Raw genomic sequence first — 18,451 nt, forward strand, 5'->3', positions numbered from 1 at the left:
GATCACTATTGAGGTAAGATTGATTATTTAATTGTTTTCAGACAAATTAATGACTGTAACGATGTTAATATTTTTACCGTTGATTGCTAACAATTAACGTTAATGATTATGATGATGGTGCTGATGATTAGATATCTCAATGATAATTATTTGTCTAATCAAAATGATGATCAAATATCTATTTAGTATCTTTGATTGTTCATCTTTTCAAATCATTAGATTGATTGTTTGACGTTGATTGTATTGTTTCAAGAGAGAATCAAATTAATCGTGATTAGAATCATGATATTAATAATTGAAATTGACCATTGATTGTGAATATGTTGATACCAGATTCTTAGTCGAGATACAATTTGTACTAAAGTTTTTTTTGCTTCTTTTTCTGGTTCCATGAATTTAAGTTGATTATTATCAACATATGATGATGATGTTTACTGAAATTCAGCTGAAAGGAAGTAGAGGAAATGGAAAAATAATAGAAAGTGATTCATGAAAGAGCCAAAACTTGAACAATTTACGGTAAATCAACTTTAAGGTTCCATAAATTGTGATGGTTTTTTTTTCTCTTTCTCTCTCTACAACAATCAAAAAAATGTTCTGAAAATCTGGAACTATCATAGAAATTGGTAATCATGATGTTTTTTTTTCTTTCATCAGATTAGTTCAACTTTCAGGGAAGAAAAAAAGTTCATCTAGGAAGTTATCATAATCCATCATCATCTATTTTCCTGGTATCTTTTTTATGCTCATTGTTATTTTCTTTCCAATTTTTTCATCTTCATCTTTCTCCTCATCATCCATGAGATAATGATGAAAATAAAGAATCAGAATCATAGAATCATCTAATTAAGAAACTCAATCAAATGATTAGTTAAAATCGATGGAGAGAAAATAATCTCGATATGAGAACGAGTTTAATTTTCCACAGAAAATCAAATGGATTGAAAAAACAATTGACCAACAAAAAGATTCAATTCTCCACCAACAACAGTCCCTTCTAATATCATTCTAATCTATTTTTCTATCAACAATTTAATTTAATTGTCAATTAATTCGTTACCTTGTTAACAATAAAATTCACTAGATGGCATTAGAACTCCAGTGTCTCCATCTATCGGATTTTTCTTTTTCTACAAATGAAACATTGGAAAAAAATTTAATCTTTTTTTTTTCATTTTCACAAAAACGGTTGTTCTCAAATTCAAATTGTAACAACTTCTTTTAATCTTTGATTGTTTTCCTTTAATTTAGTTTGTTTCTTTCATTTTAATCAATTAATAATGTCATTTATTGCCATACCTTTGAAAAAATCATACGAAGTTGATCTGATAAAACCTTTGAAAAATTGTCTCACCTCAAATTATAGTGGTGATGACAGTCCTATCAATGTGGATTCAGTTGTTGAGAATCTCAACAAATTAAGGTCTAATTGTATTAGTAAAAATCTTGATCCTAAACATGAACAATCACTTGAATTATTGGAAAAGTAAGTAACTAATTAAATGTTTCTTTGTCTTTCTTTCTTCCATATTACCTTGAGCTTCCCTTTCACCATTTTCTTTTTTTTGTTCTATTCTTTTTTGTTTCCTTCTTTGTGTCTCTTTTGTTTTTCCTCATCATTAAGCCTTTTAGCCTCTAATTGTCTCAATGAATTAACATTAACAATGAACAATCTGTAAATTAATATCTTCTGGTTGAGTCATTAAATTGATTGTATAATAATTAGGAGATTCTCGAGATGTGTCATCTAGATATATAAATACAATTTATCATAATGATAAATTTATCATCATTTTCGGTTATGGTTTCAATTTATATATCAATTCTATTGATTTATTTTGATTTTTCTTTCTTATTTCGACAGGTATTATGATCAGATAACATCATTGGAACAAAAGTGTCCCCAACATGAGCTACAAATCACTTTTAAATGGAAAGACGCATTTGACAAGGGAGGATCTTTCCTTATGTCATCCAATACGTTGTCATTAACTAGTATTGTCTACGAAAGGTGTTGTGTTTTATTCAATATTGCAGCAATTAAAAGTCAAATTGGCTCAATGTTGGCAAATGAAGGAATCAATAATGATGTTGCTCTTAAATTGGCTGCCAAACATTTCCAATCAGCGGCCGGAATATTTCTTGCCCTTCGTCACCTTACACCAACAATTGGTCAAGATATTACGCCTGATCTTAATTCTGACGTTCTTAATGTTTTACATACAATTATGCTCGCCCAAGCTCAGGAATTGTTTTTCTTTAAGGCTTCAAATGATAACATGAAGGATAATATTATTGCTCGAGTTGCTTCACAATGTGAAGAGTATTACATGGATGCATTGAAACACCTTCCAATCCTTAAATTGGCTGGAATTGAGAAAGATTGGAGTTCAATATTCTCAATGAAACAAAGCGTTTTCACCGGTATAGCTGAATTTCATCAGGCCAATGTTTGTCAGAGTAAAAAAGATTTCGGTCAAGTTGTCGCTCGCTCTCAAAAAGCCGATGAATGCCTTAAATTGGCTCAATCAAAAGGTGGAATGTTTTTCGCTAATGTTTACAAAAATTTTTTAGCTCGAGCTCAGAGAGTTTTGGAAGAATCTAAAAAAGATAATGATTTTATTTACCATGCAAGAGTTCCCGAGGAAAAAGCATTGGAACCTATTGGTAAAGCATCTCTGGTCCAACCAACACCCTTACCAACCAAATTCAGGCCCAATATTCCTGATCCGTTTGCCAATCTTTTACCTCTTGCCATTCAACAGGCCACTCAAAAGCTTGAGTCTAAAAAGCAGGAATTGGTTCATCAAGAAACGGCCACTTTGCGTGAATTGACTCAAATTTTAAATGGTGTCTTAGCTTCCCTTAATTTACCTGCTTCTCTTGAAGATGTTATTGGTACCGAATTACCTGCTTCTATTAAAGAAAAGGCTCAATTCGTGCGAGGACAGGGAGGTATTGATGCTTTGGATAAATTGATTAACGAGCTTCCTAATTTGCTTAATAGAAATAAGGAAATATTAGAAGTAACTGAGAAAATGTTGGAACAAGAAGAGACTACTGATAATAATTATCGAGCTCAGTTTAAGGAGAAATGGCAAAGGTCACCTTCGTCTAAATTGACTGGTGTTTTCCGAGAGCATGTGACTAAATACACGAATATCATCAAGAATGCCATGGATGCCGATAAAAAGATTCAACGGAAATATGCTGATTTCAAAGAGTTGATTCAACTTCTTTCACAGGATAATAGTGAAATTCAGAAAGCTATTCCAAGTGGTTCTGGTAATGGTTCAGATTTATTGAGCTCCCCAAGTGCTAAAGAATTGAAATCATTAATGAACGAAGTTGAACATTTAAGAAGAGAACGTGAAGAGCTTGAAGAAAATCTCAAATCCGCTGTTTTCGATGATATGAAAGCCAAATTTTCCGCTGCCTTGTCCGCCAATGGATCTATCAATGAAGAAGCTTTAAGCGTTGAGACTATCGCTGAAGTCTATGCACCTTTACAGAAACAAGCTCGTGATATTAAGGTTAAACATGAATCGCTTATTGAACGGATTCAACGAGCAAACGAACAATTTGTTAATCTAAAGCGAATGAGTAACCAAGGAGACTCACGTCGAGAAGATTTTCTCAGTCGACTGGCAAGTGCCCATGATGCTTTCCAAGAATTGATGACCAATATTGCCGAAGGAACCAAATTTTATAATGACTTGACAACTTTATTGGTTAATTTACAAGGAAAAGTGGATGATTTATGTTTCGCTCGTAAAACTGAAGCCGATGAACTTGTCAAAGCGATTCAAAATGAAATCGTTTCCCGACCAAGTCCAAGTCCACCCTCCGCACCCTCATATCATTCCAAACCTGAAGATAAGCCTAAACCACCTCGACCACCTCCACCTCAAATATCCTCAGCACCCGCTGCCCAAACCGCTGGTGCTACCGCCCCAACTCCAGCCGCTCCAACCCCAAGTTACCCCTTTAATCAACCCTATCCTAATCCTTACCAACCCTACTATTATCCTCCTCCTCCACTCCCTCCCACCTACAGTGCTTACGCTAATCCATATGCACCTCATCCTCCCCAACAACAAAACCTTACCCAACCCAACCTCAACCCGGTCAACCCCAACCTGGTCAACCCCAACCTCCTCCCTCTGGATACCCACCTTATCCTAATCCCTACTCTAATCCTTATCCACAATATCCCAGATAAGAAAAAGTCTTGACCCACTGAAATTCACATCATTTAATTTTTCCCCGTTAAATTGAAACTGAAAACATTTTTAAATTGCCAACAATCTGTTAATGACAACAAATTATTTGCCTTGTGAATCTTGTTTCTTATTATTTTTGATTTAATTACATCAAAAATTATTATTGCAAAAAAAATTACCACTAATAAGAAACATATTAGGAATGAGAAATTTATCAAATGAATGCCAATCTAAATTCATTTTAAATTGTTTCAAAGTTGATCTAAAGTCAATTAATGAAAAAGATGATAAAATGTAATCACCATTTATTGATTAATCCAAGAAAATACTTTTAATTACATCTTAATGAGATGTTGATCAATTTTCATTAATAAAATGACTCAAAACGATAAATGATAATAATTTTCTTTCTCTCACTTCAATTAAATTGACAATCATCAAAATGATATCAACTAATCACTCATTCAATCAACTCAATTAAATGATAACTTATTGTGAAAAGCAATTGAAATCATGTTAACAATTAAAAGGAAAAGGTTATAAATAAGGTAAACAAAATGCTGAACAAATTAGCTAATTGTTTCACTCTCAAAGTTATACATTCATCTCAGGAAAATGTAATTAGCTTTTTGGTAGTAACTAATTTAATCAATTGTTATTTACACTTTGATCAATTGATTAAAACTACGTAATTTAAATTCAGCTTAACTTATACATTTAAATTTCTATTTGCTTAGTGTCGATTTTAACACCGATCTGATCAATTAAGATAAATTTTTCTCCGGTAATCTCAGGCCAACTTTTTTCGCCGCTTCTTCAACCGATGCTTCCCCTTTGTTGTAAATCGCTGTTAAATCGCGATAATTAGAGACACTTTCCAAATAGATTGCGTATGTTTCGCCCATGAATTGTAATTCCTCTTTAGATCTGCACGTTCGCTCATCGGTAACATCGTGTTTACGAGTCTCTGTTAAGATACATCGGATTGCAGCATTTTCGCTGATATTTTCCTGTGAATAGAATAAAAAAAATGAGTTAGATGAAATAAATATAAACAAATGAATTAGAAGATAATAAAATAAATCAACAAATTAATCATGAGAAAATATGAAACCTTGAAAATCAGCTAATCGGTAATCATTTGTCATGGTTGCATTTTAATCAACCAATTAACCAAACAAAACCCGTCGATAGTCATATAATCATATGATAATTCACTAAAGGCGTGTTTAATTTTTACACAATTAACAAACAATTAGATATTACAATTGATACAATTTATCAAAAGACGAACAAAAAAATAACAAAATAAAATCAAGTTAATTCACTTACCGATGGATTAAGTTTTCGTAAATAGTGAGAGATCCGTCTAATTACAGTTAATGGGTTGTTGGTAATACAAGCCATTAGAGAATAGAAATTAATTACAAATCAATTTAATCGAAATTATTAACAATTGTTGTCGAGTGATGAAATTGTGTTGACCAGAAAAAAAAACAAAATCTTTTTTTTGTTTACAAACTGAGAAAAAGATAAAGTGTGTGGAATAGCTAAATAACACACTTATCCCCAACCTTAATTTCTAAACTTGATGAGTTTTAATTGTTACAATTAGTCAACAATTAGTACAATTAAATTGGGAATTGATTATTTTTGTCCATTTCAGAGACAGAAATCAATGGAAGGTGAATAGCGGACACTTGGAATGAGTGAAAGAGTTAAACTCGAAGGCAAAATTGTTTCGATCTTATTTTAATCCGATAATTAAGATTGAATTTGATTTCTCTTGGTAATTTTTAATCAAATCCAATATTTCTTGATGAAAACTGAATGAAATCAAAGTTATTGTTATGGCAATTATCTGATTGTTTAAATGATTATAAAGCAGAAGTAATTAATGTTGGCAAAGGATTTTAATTTTGATTGTTATTCATTGTGATTTGATCAAATAATAATCCAATAATAATTAGACAATTAGTTAACTAATAAATATCAATGAAAAATCTAACAAAAAGTGTAACAATCGGTTGATTGCAAAGTTATTAGCCTAATAAGAGATTAATTTTAACTGTTTGATTGTTATTCAGAAAAACTAATTAGCTAATATTTATCAAACTGATTTTACCAAAAGATTTAATTGTTACCATGTAATTATTGTTTCCTATTAACAATCAGAATTGATAATTTGCCAGTAAAAGAGTTGATTGATTAATTTAAATTCTTTGAATTGATTTTCATATAAGAATTAATCACAGAATTCTAATGAAATCAATAACTATTAATGTCCACTCTCTGATTGGAATTATTATTATAAAAATAGTAAAAACTGTTGGACAATTTATGGAATTGAAATTTACATTCTAATGATTTGATTAATTGTCACAAATATGACTGATTGTCAAGTAAATTAAGTAACGTTTCCAATATTCATTTGATTGTTTGTTTAATTGTTCAATCGAAATCAAGTTAAACTTGAAAAATATTCTAGCTCAAAGTAAGAAATAAACAGTATCAACAATGATAATTGTTACAACTAATTCTGTTGACAATCAACGATATGGAACTTCAAGTTTAAGGATATAAACAACAATCAACTAATCATAATGATGATGATTAAAAATGAGAACATAAATGATCAAAGGAAAGAGAAACAATTGGGTCAGAAAAGTTTCTTGTAAGAGAAAAAATTAATCGACGAAAGTGTTTTCTTTTTCTCTTTTTTTTTCTCTTTTTCTCTTTTATTCTGATGAAAATGATGCAGATTCTAATTAAGATGATGAAGAATCGGAATAAAAGGACTAATTGTTACTCATCCAATTCTTTTGTTGCCATTGTGACAATTTGTCCCAATTGATGAGGATAAGTGAACAGAGAAACTTTGAAATCGAATATTTTTAAATCTAAAAGGTTAATAATCTAAAAGAAAAATTCAAATTCTCGACGAAAAAAAGTTCTAATGTCCATTCGTTAAGTGGCTTAGTTTGTTTTCTTTCTCAATGGCCACTTGATTTTCCAAATCTAAATTCTAGTCACTTTTTTCTTTCATTATTTCTCAATATTTTATTCGGAAGACAGAGAGAGCAAGAGAGAGAGAGAGAAAGAGAAAGAAGATTAAATAAAGAGGGATGAGTAGAAATGATAAGATATTGATAGAGAGAGAGAGAGAGAGAGAGAGAGAGAGAGAGAGAGAGAGAAAGAAAGAGAATCATCCCAACAGGTATAACATTCATTTTATTAACTATTGAGTCTATTATCAGGTAAAGGGCGGATTCTAACATCTCTCTCTCTCTCTCTCTTCATCTCTCCTTGTCTCTCTTTCTCAATCTTCTTTATCTCCTCTCTCTCTCTCTCTCTCTCTCTTTACCTTTGGGGTAAATAGAAAACAAAAAGTCTACTGTACCTGTAAACCCACTTTAGAATGAATTAGTTGAGTGTAAAGCAGAATCTAAGCAACATAACAATCGAAACAGAAAAAAAACTAATGTGATTTAATTGTGGAAACTTTTTAATTCTTTTGGTCCAAGACTCGTTCAACTTTCTTGATATTTCCTGTTATTCGTCATCTTCCTCTTCTTCATTTTCTTCTTCCTCATCATGTTACATGGGACATTGAATTGTGTTTATCTTTCGAGTCTCAATCAAACCTCATCTTCGTCTTCACCTTTACCTTTACCTTCACCTCCATCATCGTCTTCTTCATACACTTCTTCATATACTTTATCATCTCCATCGTTTTTATCTTCATCTTTTTCACCATCAATCATGTCCAATTGTCCGAGTCCTTCGTCCCTCTCGACATCTTCATCATCTCCATATGATCCATTGGAATCACTTTGGCCCAAACACATCGACGACGAGGTTTCCAATCTCGCACTCGAAGCTTGTCATCAAGAAGTTAAACGAGTCTCAGAGAATCTCCGAATATCACCAGGTAATTTTTTCTTTTTTCTTTTCTTCTCTTCTTTTCTCTTCTCTTTTCTTTTTCTTTCTTTTTCTATTCTTTATCCAAATCCATATTCTCATATTAATCTGTTCTTAATCAGATCCATTCACTTGGACTGTCAACGATGTCATTTCATGGTTATCATGGCAAATTGAACAATTCGGATTACCAATGTTTCCACTTAATTATTTTCACATGGATGGGATGAGTTTGTGTTCCTTATCTGAATCAGATTTCAAGGAACAAGCTCAAGTTTGTGGTGATTTACTTTATGCTCAACTAGAGATTTGGAAAACACTAAGTGAACAAGGTAATTAATTAATCGATTCATCAGTTAACCAGTTAATCAGTAAATTCCAATCAATTTGTTTTATCGTTAATTGTTTTTCTTTTTTCTTTTTTTCTCTTTTTTTTCCTCTTGTTTTGTGATTGTGATTGTGAATTCAACTTGTGGATAAATTCTCATCTTTATGTTCATCATTCATCATCCATTTTATCTCAATTGCCTCAATTATCTCCATGATCTTCATGATGATGATCATGTTAATCATCGTTCTTAATAAACAGAAGCCGGTAAAAGATCGGACGTTATGTTTACAAGTGATTATTATGGTTCCGAGGGAATTCAAAGTGATGGTGAGTACAAAGTACCAGTAACCCTATGAATTGGAAAAGATAAACAAAAATCTTTTTCCCCTGAATTCCCCTGAATTCCCGTGCCATCATTAGCCCACAAACAACAAGAAAATATAAAAAAAAAAAAGAAGAAGAAAATATTCTTGTTATCGATTATCATTTCCTTCCTTCCCCTGCATCATCATCTCTCTCTCTCTCTTGTTCTTCTTGTTTATCTCTTGTCAAGTCCATAGTTACCATTAAGAGAGATAATTTCATGATACATATCATCCTCATCTTCATCTTCATCTTCTCATCTTAATCATCAATACATTTGAAAGAAGAAACTTGTTCTTCATTTTTGGCCCCTTTTTACTCGAGACTCCCCTTAGAATTAGTGCCTTCAAGGTAACCATTTAAATGGAAACAGTGTGTTAGCCTAAACCCGAACCAGTGTCTTAACCCGAACTGAACATCAATCCTGGTGCCATGACCTTTTCAACCCTGTAAACAGCTTCAGTCTAGAATCTCCATCATCTCTATTATTCATCATCATCATCACCATCATTTATCTGCAATCTCACTAATCATCTTAAATCAATATCATTGTTTTCCTTTTTTTCTGCCTTTTCTCAAACACCAATTAACCAGCGATTAACTTTTCCAAACTAATAAAACTTTTCATTAAACAAGTCAAGTTTTTTCTCTAATCACATCAACTAATTGTTTCTAATTAAGCCAATAACTAATACAATTAGCGATTCGTAATAGTCTTGAAAAGTTAATCAATTGGCTATTTAAGTTTCTTCCTCTTATTAAATTGCAATGTAAACACATTAAACTTTCATATTGCAAATATGATTGATTACCTTGATTAATGTTTTCTGATTGTTAGAGCTGTAAATTGCAACAATCAGTTACACAACCTAGCAAATCAGTTGACTTTAATAATAGTTGAAATAATTATCTGTTTATAATAAGGAAACTAAGAAAACTCAATCAAGATTAAATGTAATCACAATTCAATGAATCTCAGGTAATTCATACCAAAAAACAGCATATGGTTGATGATGTTGATTAAATTGTTGATTAAACGAAATTAACACAATTTTTTTCATCTCTACCTGTTAACCTAATACAGTTAATCATAAATGATGATTGTGATCAAATGTTCAATCAACAGAATCAACACCAAAATTGATTAACAATCTATTTTCTGGACAGAAGAAGGAAAAAAAATTGCTGCTAATTGTATCATCTCAACAGTTATCAACTTAATTATCTTCAACTTACCTTTTAATTAACTCATTTAATTGAGTTACTGGGATTCTGATCAATATTATAAGGTCACTTTTTTTGTTCCTAACTTTAATTGTTAACATAATCGTTGATTAAATCAATTAAACGGTTGAAATGATTAGAATCAGTGAAAAAAACAATAATATGATATTGAAAATGTTACAATTGAATCAACAATTATTAGCTAAATTGTGAAAAGTATTACAACAAAATCAAGAGCAATTAAGGTTAATATGAAGATACAAAAGTTAATTGTTAGTATTAATATTTAATAATAGTCAATATTAGTATATTAATAATTAAATTAGTTGATTGTTTTTGCTGATTATGAAGCTGATTTTGATCAACAGTTTAAACGATTGATTGTTTGAGTGGTTACTTGCTGTTTTTATTAATAAATTTACCGATAAAAACAATTTGTTTAAAATAATTGATTTAATCAACTATTGATTGACAATCAATTTACTAATTGTCATTGATTGTTGTGTCTAAATTAGGTAAAAATGATTGTTTGTTTTTTTTGTTGTTGTTTACAAATTGATTGAAGTTCAGAGTTTGGTGTTGATGAGTTTTCATGCTCAGTGACCCATCTAGTTAACTTGATTACATCAATACTGATGCAATTTAATGCTGATCATCATCATCACCATGCTCACCTGTATCTCTGACATAAAGAAGATGATGAAAAAAAAAGATGAGGATGAAAAAAATGTGAAAAAAAAGCTTGAAAGTCAAGTTTTTTTCTTATACTTTTTTTGTGTTAAATTTCAATGTCAAGGTTGTTGTTTTACCTGTTGATGATGATACCTGATGATGGTCAAGATGATGATAAAAGGGATAAAATTCTGAGTGCTTATAACAGTTTATCATACCTTTAATTCAATTGATTCACATTGAACATCATCTTCACCATGATGATGATCAATATTATGATTTAAGTGATATCACAATTTAACTGTTTCCTTATTTAATTTTGACCTTACCTTGTTTAAATTGTGGTCAATCCTGTTTCTTGATTATCATGATTAAATTTAACACACTCAATGGTAACTAAGATATATTTTAAGTATTTTTAAATAGTGTAAATTAATGATTTAATCAGATGATGATGATGATGATCTGCCTGATGATCAACTTGATGATTTGTGTGTTGATTATGTCAAAAATAATTAGGTTATCATGTTAATTTGGTCTTACAATCAATATATTTTCATTTATAATCTCCTTTCAATTTAAATCATTGAGATTTTAACCAAAATAATGATAATTTACTCTTAATCATTTGTAGTTAATTAATTGTGATTACAAGTAAAATCTTGTGATGATGTTGATGAATGATTATAAATCTTGAGATGATCAAAGTTCAACTTGACTTGATTATCTTGATCATATTAATCAAATTAATTGTATTCCCATTAATTAATTTGGTTATCATGACCACTTAAAGTTAATATTAAAATGGTCACAATTTATTAAAAGCTAACTGAAATTCACAATTAGTCTAAATTGTTGCTAAATTGTAAATAGACAATCAATATAATCAAGCCAAGCAAACATTATCCTTGACAAGGTAATGATAATTAGCGGCGGTAATTAGTTTGATTATCGTAATAAATTGTTGCCAATAATCAATATTTAACCTTTCCACTTGAACTGTCATATGATTTATTTAATCACAATCTAAGAATATGGATTGATTATCGTAAGTAATTAGAGTGACAATCAAAATTAACAATCAACCTACCGAAAGCTTAGAAAAATTAACTCCGAGAATGAATCTCAATCACAATTAATTAATTAATCCAAATATCCATTGATAAGATTAAAAAATTAGTCTATTCATTATTAATATTAAATATATTCACGATTTATTTAGTTAATTAAATTAATAGTAAATATTAACAACATGAACCTACAATAGAAACTAAATTAAACTTTTCAAAGTTAATATCAAATTTAGTTTTAAAATAATAACATAATCATCATTATGATTTAAAAATGATTAACAATCAAGAAGTTAAAACGTTAATTAAGCTTGTTGATGAGGAGAAAAATAAAATCCTCTGGTTAATCGTTAATTGTTTACTAGAGTCAATTGCGGTTTTCTGGTAAATTGTGTATTTAAATTGCAAAGAAAATCAAAATAACAAGTAAAAGAAAAGTTAATTACCCGAAAATAATACAATCGTGAATATCAGTAATGATTAACCATTAAAAGTAATAATAATTGACATTAAAACGAAACCAACAGTAGCTTAATAATAATCAAATCATGACTTAAATCATAAGTTAATGATTAGTCTCTCTCTCTCTCTCTCTTTCGTTAATCTTAAAACATTGAGAGAGATGATAACGTCTTATATCCCAACGATCCCGTTGGGAGGTTTTTATTCAAGTTGATATTCAAGTTAATGGTTAACATTTGATTGTATCATTTAGATATAAATAATATTTGAACAGAAAAGATTTTCAAAGATGAAAAGAAAGAAATTTATTTAAAGAAAAGAAAGATGATCAAGATGAAGATGAGTCTTAATAATTAGATAGTGAAGACCGAGTAACAAGAAAATGAAGAAAAGAAGATGGAGAAAGAGAAAGAGAAAGAGAGATGATGATGATAATGATGATCTAAAGTAAGGTAGTATTGCGATTCTTGAGAAACTAGTTTTCTACTTTTCTAGTTATTTTATTTTTCTATTATTATGATTATCGTTTATTACAAAAGGTAAGGCCTGGGCTAAAGGGGATCGAACCTTGATTTCTCTTCTCTTATGATGGCCTTTGGATGATTTTCCTTGTGATGATGATGAAGAAGAAGAAGATGATGATTATAAGAGGGAAGCTTCTTAAGTTGCTGTTTGGTTTATCTCTTTTTAGACTCTCTCTCTCTCTCTCTCGTCTTCTTTACCTGAATCCACCTTTAATCTACTTGCCATTTAACCTTAGCTCTTGTGTGTAGATTATTATTACTGGTGTTTCGGCCTCACTCTTCATCTTATTTTTACCGAACTTCTTTGGCCCTACCTTAGTAGCCTCTGCTTCTTAATCTTCATCATCATAAGTTTTTTTATTCTCTATCTTTTCTCTTACCTATTCTCATCATCTTCGTCATATTACTTGATTGGCATGAAAAGAAAGAAAGAAAGAGAGAACTTAATATGCATCGATAATATTGGATTGACATTCAACTTTGGCTGAATTTCGTTGACAACGATCGTTGTAACGAAAAACACTTTATTTCATTTTGAATTTGTCTTTTCTTCATATTTTAATGACGATGATAATGATTATGGTGATAATAGAGATGATGATAATGAAGAAGAAGACGAAATATTCTCTTTTGAGGGAGAGAGATGCTTCTTTTTCTCTTTATTTTTATCATCCTCATCATCATCATCATCTTCTTCTTCTTCTTCTTCTTCTCTCCCTTGTAAGACATTGATTGGATTCTCTTCTTATCTTGAGTGAAACTTGTTCAATTTACCTGAAGATGATAATGAAGAAGCTAAAAGACCAACCCAACAATCATCTATTACATTACATTCTTATCATCATTTATCTTCATCTTCATCTCTCTCTCTCTCTCTCTCTATGTTCTTTTTTCTCTCTTCATGTTATTAAATCATCGTTACAATCAACTAATGATAAGAATAAATTGTTTGAATGAGAAATCAGAGTGTTGAAGACTCTCTGTTGTTATCAAGGATAAAAAATAGACAAACATCAAAATAATGATAATTATTTTCAACTGATACTTGACCATGGGTCAACAACCATGTTTGCCTGTTGATTACTATCGGTGAAAGTTAAAATTAGTTTAATCATCATAATAATAGTAAATATTTACTTCTCATGGGTAATCATAAATCAAAGTGAATGAAATAGTTTATATATTCAGAGAAAAGTAATTAGATTTAATAATAAGAAAGAAAATCAAAAAAAAAATTCTATCTTTTCAATCATCTTACTAATCCAATAGAAAATTATTTTGACGCTTAATCTTAATTCCAATTTAACAATAGACAATTAAGAATTGGTTATCCGAGAAAATGATTCCAAATCTAATTATCAACATTCATTGAGAAAATAAAGTTGATTGATTTTTTTGGGAATTCGTTCAGTTTCAGTTCTGATATTAACGTTTCTTAACAATTTCGGTTAATTATTTGATCATCTTAGGGAATTATTGTCATTTAATTGTTACTGATTACGATTAATCTTAGACAACCTTCCCTTTCGTCCTTGTTGGTAATTAAATGTTCTCAATGTCTTATATAATCTTAATTGTTGTCGTGGTTTAATTAATCATCAAGAACAAGATTTTTGTGACGAAAATGGTGACAATTATTAAGAGATGACATTATTATTATTATGGTTGTTGTTGCTGTTCATTTAACTTGATTAACTTGTATCATTAGATTATCAATGATGATTAGTCATTTAATTAGATTATTTATATTCAAATATAAACGATCATTAATAGACTTTAGATTGTATTTGAATCAATGAAATGATATAATTTGATTGTTGCCATTTAATAGGAAGATGAAGGTAGACAGAAAAAAAGAGTTCGTGATTAAATATTCCTCATCTTTTTCTCTATCATCATCATTATCATCATCCTCTGAGATCGTGAGTAACTCAGTCTCTTTTTAGTGTAATAATGATGATCATCTCATAGAGATCATCATCATCATCATCTTATCTTCATCTCTCTTTCTCTCTCTCTCTCACCTTTACACCAATAGTTTTAAGCTTCTTGTAAAGTTAATTCAACATTTCATCAACAATCAACAATCATTATCACCACAATTACCTTTATCTATTACCTATTATCTATTATTTAATATTACTCTTTGCTCTTGACCCTAAAATTGACCAATACAATTTATTGATTGTCCACTTGAGAAGATCATTGATCATAAACTCTCAACCTCAATAGAAATGAAATGATATCCACTCAACAACAAATTCAATTGTTTGTCAGTTAATTGTGGTAATTGAAAGAATAACAAAAAAACCATAACAATTAATTAACTAAATCATTTACCTTTTTTTTCAATTTTCTTTTTCTTTCCTTTTCCGGTTTTCTTTTCATTTTTTATTAATTTTCTCTTTTTCTCTTTTTATCTTTTTATCTGTTTATTTATTTATTCCAATGTTCCAGATGAATTAAGCCAAGATGGAGCTTGTGAAGTTTCGTCTCCCATTTCAATGTCACCTTCTTCTGTTTCCTCTTCCACCTCCCACTCTCCCATTTACTCTCCTTTCTCCTCTGCTCCTTCACCTCTCTCATCTCCATCTCTATCTCCTTCTCCCTCTTGTTCTCCATCCACATCCATCTCTTCTTCTTCATCTTCTTCGTCTTCGTCTTCTCTCCCACCACCAACATCAATTGTCTCCGGAAACACTTCACTCCCTCAATCTTCCAATCGAAACACATCCGGTTCTCATATTCACCTATGGCAATTTCTCAAGGAGCTTCTTGGTCAATCTCAACAATTTGGTTCGTGTATTCGTTGGATCGATCGAAGCAAAGGAATTTTCAAGATCGAAGATTCCGTCAAAGTGGCCAAGTTATGGGGTCGACGCAAGAATCGACCTGCAATGAACTACGATAAACTCTCCAGGTCAATTCGACAATATTACAAAAAGGGAATAATGAAGAAAACGGAAAGAAGTCAAAGGCTCGTTTATCAATTCTGTCAACCTTATTGTTTCTAATTCTCTTTTTTCCCAATCGACAATCAACAATCAACGAGCAATGACCAACAATTAACCACAAACAACAATCAACCCACCTCAATGTGTATTATAAGTAAATCAGAATAACGAAAGTGATTCATCTTAATTAGGCTGGATTCTAATTAACTAATCACTTGGTAACTGTTGACACTTTTAGTGTCTTGATCATCTTAATCATCACCATCATCATCATCATCTTAAAATCATCAACAATCGAAGGTATTATTCGTAATTGTTAAATGAAAAAACCATTCAATTAATCATAATTCATTTCCATCATTAGACTAATCAAAATAATCACAATCATCATTACTCTAACCAGAGAATCAGTTGATATTAATAATTATCTTTCTGGTTAATTGTTATCTCTCTGGTTACAATTACAATCATTATCCCCAAGAGATATGATAAAATTACCAAAACCCAAACTTCCCCCTTTCTTATCAACTGTTGATTAATTAATCTGATTAATCAACACAATTAAAAATCCATCGCCATCTATTGTTAGTCTAATGAAGTAAAATGATTCTCATCTTCATCTTCATAATTTTCATAATCATCCCGATCACAATCACAATCACAATTTACTAATCATTCAGTTAAATTATCAAAGAGTTACTTTAATGATTTAACTTCACCAATCGATCAATTGATCAATTTAATTTCATCTAATTTTTTTTCACTTAAATTGAAATCATGTTACAATTTAACGAATATTTATCAACATTTAGCTCAATTGAATAATTTTAATTCTTAATCATTTGTGACTAATGATTAATCAAGAAAAGTTTCTTATTCTTAAAGTACCTCAATAGTAATGATATTAACAATTAACAATCAAACTATTGGATTAACACGCAATCTAATATTTGCTATTTGATTATTAGAATCAAATGAAGATCATGTATCGTGATTTTCATTCGAGTTAATTTATCAAGTTAATTGTTACCATTACAATTAAACAAACCATGAGATTAATTTAGTTTTACCCAACTTTTATATTCAAAGACTAAACTTTTCTTGAAGTAAATTAAATTTACAATTACAATTAAGAATTAAAATTGAGCTGAATGAGATGAACACATTCCCATATATCAATGATATATCCACTTAAATGTATGTTCTGTGAACATTAAACATTCATTGAATAGAAAAGTTAATCAACTATTTCTTAACTGTTGATTACTGATAGAATTAGTTTTCGTGTTTACATGTAAATAAGATCGACGAGAGAAACTCGCCTTTAAGCCCATGTCGATATTTTGTTGGAGGCTCTGCTCTCATTCACCATCTTTTACAATGTACTTGTAGTTTGTGAGCATAGAGATTCAGCAAACTCAACTAAAAGGGCTTGAAGCGAGTGCACTCACTTACAAGCACCGTTCTTATTTGCACGTAAACATGGTAATTGTATTAACTAATCGACTTTTCATTCAATCCAAGGGATACGAACTTTCTTATCTCAACTAATCCATCGTATCCTTAATCTCCTTTGATTTCACTCGATTTCGTTTCCTTTTCCTTTCATCTTTCCTTTAATCGCTTAATCTCTGCACTTATTGACCCTTCTAATACTTGTTATTATCTAAATTCAGTTAATTAGTTACAATCAAATAGATAATTTAATCCAATAGCTAATCACTGCCTTCTATCCCTAAATCAATGTTTCCTTCATATTATCAAATTAATTGTTTCAAAATGATCAACAATTTATTTCTCTGGGTCCAATGGCAATCACTTTATTATTAAATTCATTTCAATTTATCATCACAATTTCAATCAATTGATCACAAATTAAAAACCACAAACTCTTATTTCTGGGATTATCAAAGTGGTAAAAACTTTATAATCAATAATCAACAATCAACAATCATAATCATAACCATCGCCATCATCTAATATCATGTAATCATATCCATCAATGTATCATTTTTATTGATCAATTTTAAATTGTAAAATATCAAACTCATGCGATCTAATTAACTACTAACAAGTTACCAATCTCTTATTAGTAATTAATAACCACAATTATATTCATAATCAACTGTTCAGGGAAAATGTAAAACAATTTAAAACGTTAGATACTTTGTCAGTTAATAATGATAATCATCATCATCATCATCATCATCATCAACAACAACAATTAACAATTGAAAGAAAATTGTTATTAATCTGAAAATGTTAACTAACGTAATCAAAGTTAATTAATTTCGCTGTATTTGATATTTACTATTGAAAGTATTGCATCACAACAAATCACCAATAATCAATCAACTAATTAATCAACAACAATACATCACATGAATGACCAATCGATTGATAAATTGATCAATTTATCATTAACCATTAATCATCAATCATTATTGTTTAATTTTCTAACAAATAAAAACTTCAATTAAAAGCTCAATCATCATAATAATTTCAATGTAATAATAACAATCATTTAATTGAGTTGAAAAATTAAAATGGGATAAATCATCATAATCACAATCAAATTAAACATCCAAACAATTTACCTGAAACAATTTATTTTATTAAAAAATTTATAATTAAATCGTCAAATTCAATTAATTAATTCACTATTAATACTAATAAATGTAAGTTTTTTAATAATCTGCAACCAGTT

General features: G+C 29.9%; 3 protein-coding genes across 3 annotated transcripts; 2 read left to right on the top strand and 1 right to left on the bottom strand.

The window, feature by feature from the left end:
• Positions 1–1,170: 1,170 nt before the first annotated feature.
• LOC128388153 (programmed cell death 6-interacting protein-like) lies at positions 1,171–4,616 on the top strand. Its single transcript, XM_053347527.1, is given in 3 exon segments — positions 1,171–1,486; positions 1,865–4,097; positions 4,100–4,616. Coding segments are annotated over 3 exon segments (2,562 nt in total). The 5' UTR covers positions 1,171–1,280; the 3' UTR covers positions 4,223–4,616.
• Positions 4,617–4,844: 228 nt separating this feature from the next.
• Positions 4,845–5,977, bottom strand: LOC128388155 (protein FMC1 homolog). Its single transcript, XM_053347529.1, has 2 exons — positions 5,556–5,977; positions 4,845–5,233 (listed from the first exon to the last, which is right to left on the bottom strand). Exons 1-2 carry the CDS (start codon positions 5,628–5,630, stop codon positions 4,988–4,990), a joined length of 321 nt encoding a protein of 106 aa, XP_053203504.1. The 5' UTR covers positions 5,631–5,977; the 3' UTR covers positions 4,845–4,987.
• Positions 5,978–7,536: 1,559 nt separating this feature from the next.
• Positions 7,537–18,340, top strand: LOC128388154 (SAM pointed domain-containing Ets transcription factor-like). The gene is made up of 4 exons (XM_053347528.1): positions 7,537–8,154; positions 8,267–8,476; positions 8,734–8,802; positions 15,248–18,340. The coding sequence occupies exons 1-4, from the start codon at positions 7,818–7,820 to the stop codon at positions 15,802–15,804; spliced, it is 1,173 nt and encodes a 390-aa protein (XP_053203503.1). The 5' UTR covers positions 7,537–7,817; the 3' UTR covers positions 15,805–18,340.
• The last annotated feature ends 111 nt before the right edge of the window (positions 18,341–18,451 follow it).

The sequence above is a fragment of the Panonychus citri genome, unplaced genomic scaffold (genome assembly GCF_014898815.1).
Source record: "Panonychus citri isolate SS breed McGregor unplaced genomic scaffold, ASM1489881v1 Contig00095, whole genome shotgun sequence".
NCBI lineage: Eukaryota > Metazoa > Arthropoda > Arachnida > Trombidiformes > Tetranychidae > Panonychus > Panonychus citri.

What these genes read in the sequence shown, in the direction of transcription:
- LOC128388154 (XM_053347528.1), top strand. Translation starts at nt 7,818, where the DNA reads ATGTTACATGGGACATTGAATTGTGTTTATCTTTCGAGTCTCAATCAA. An exon ending in GAATCTCCGAATATCACCAG is followed by an intron (nt 8,155 to 8,266) that starts GTAATTTTTTCT and finishes GTTCTTAATCAG; the next exon opens with ATCCATTCACTTGGACTGTC. An exon ending in CGAGGGAATTCAAAGTGATG is followed by an intron (nt 8,803 to 15,247) that starts GTGAGTACAAAG and finishes CCAATGTTCCAG; the next exon opens with ATGAATTAAGCCAAGATGGA.
- LOC128388155 (XM_053347529.1), bottom strand. Translation starts at nt 5,630, where the DNA reads ATGGCTTGTATTACCAACAACCCATTAACTGTAATTAGACGGATCTCT. An exon ending in TACGAAAACTTAATCCATCG is followed by an intron (nt 5,234 to 5,555) that starts GTAAGTGAATTA and finishes TTCTATTCACAG; the next exon opens with GAAAATATCAGCGAAAATGC.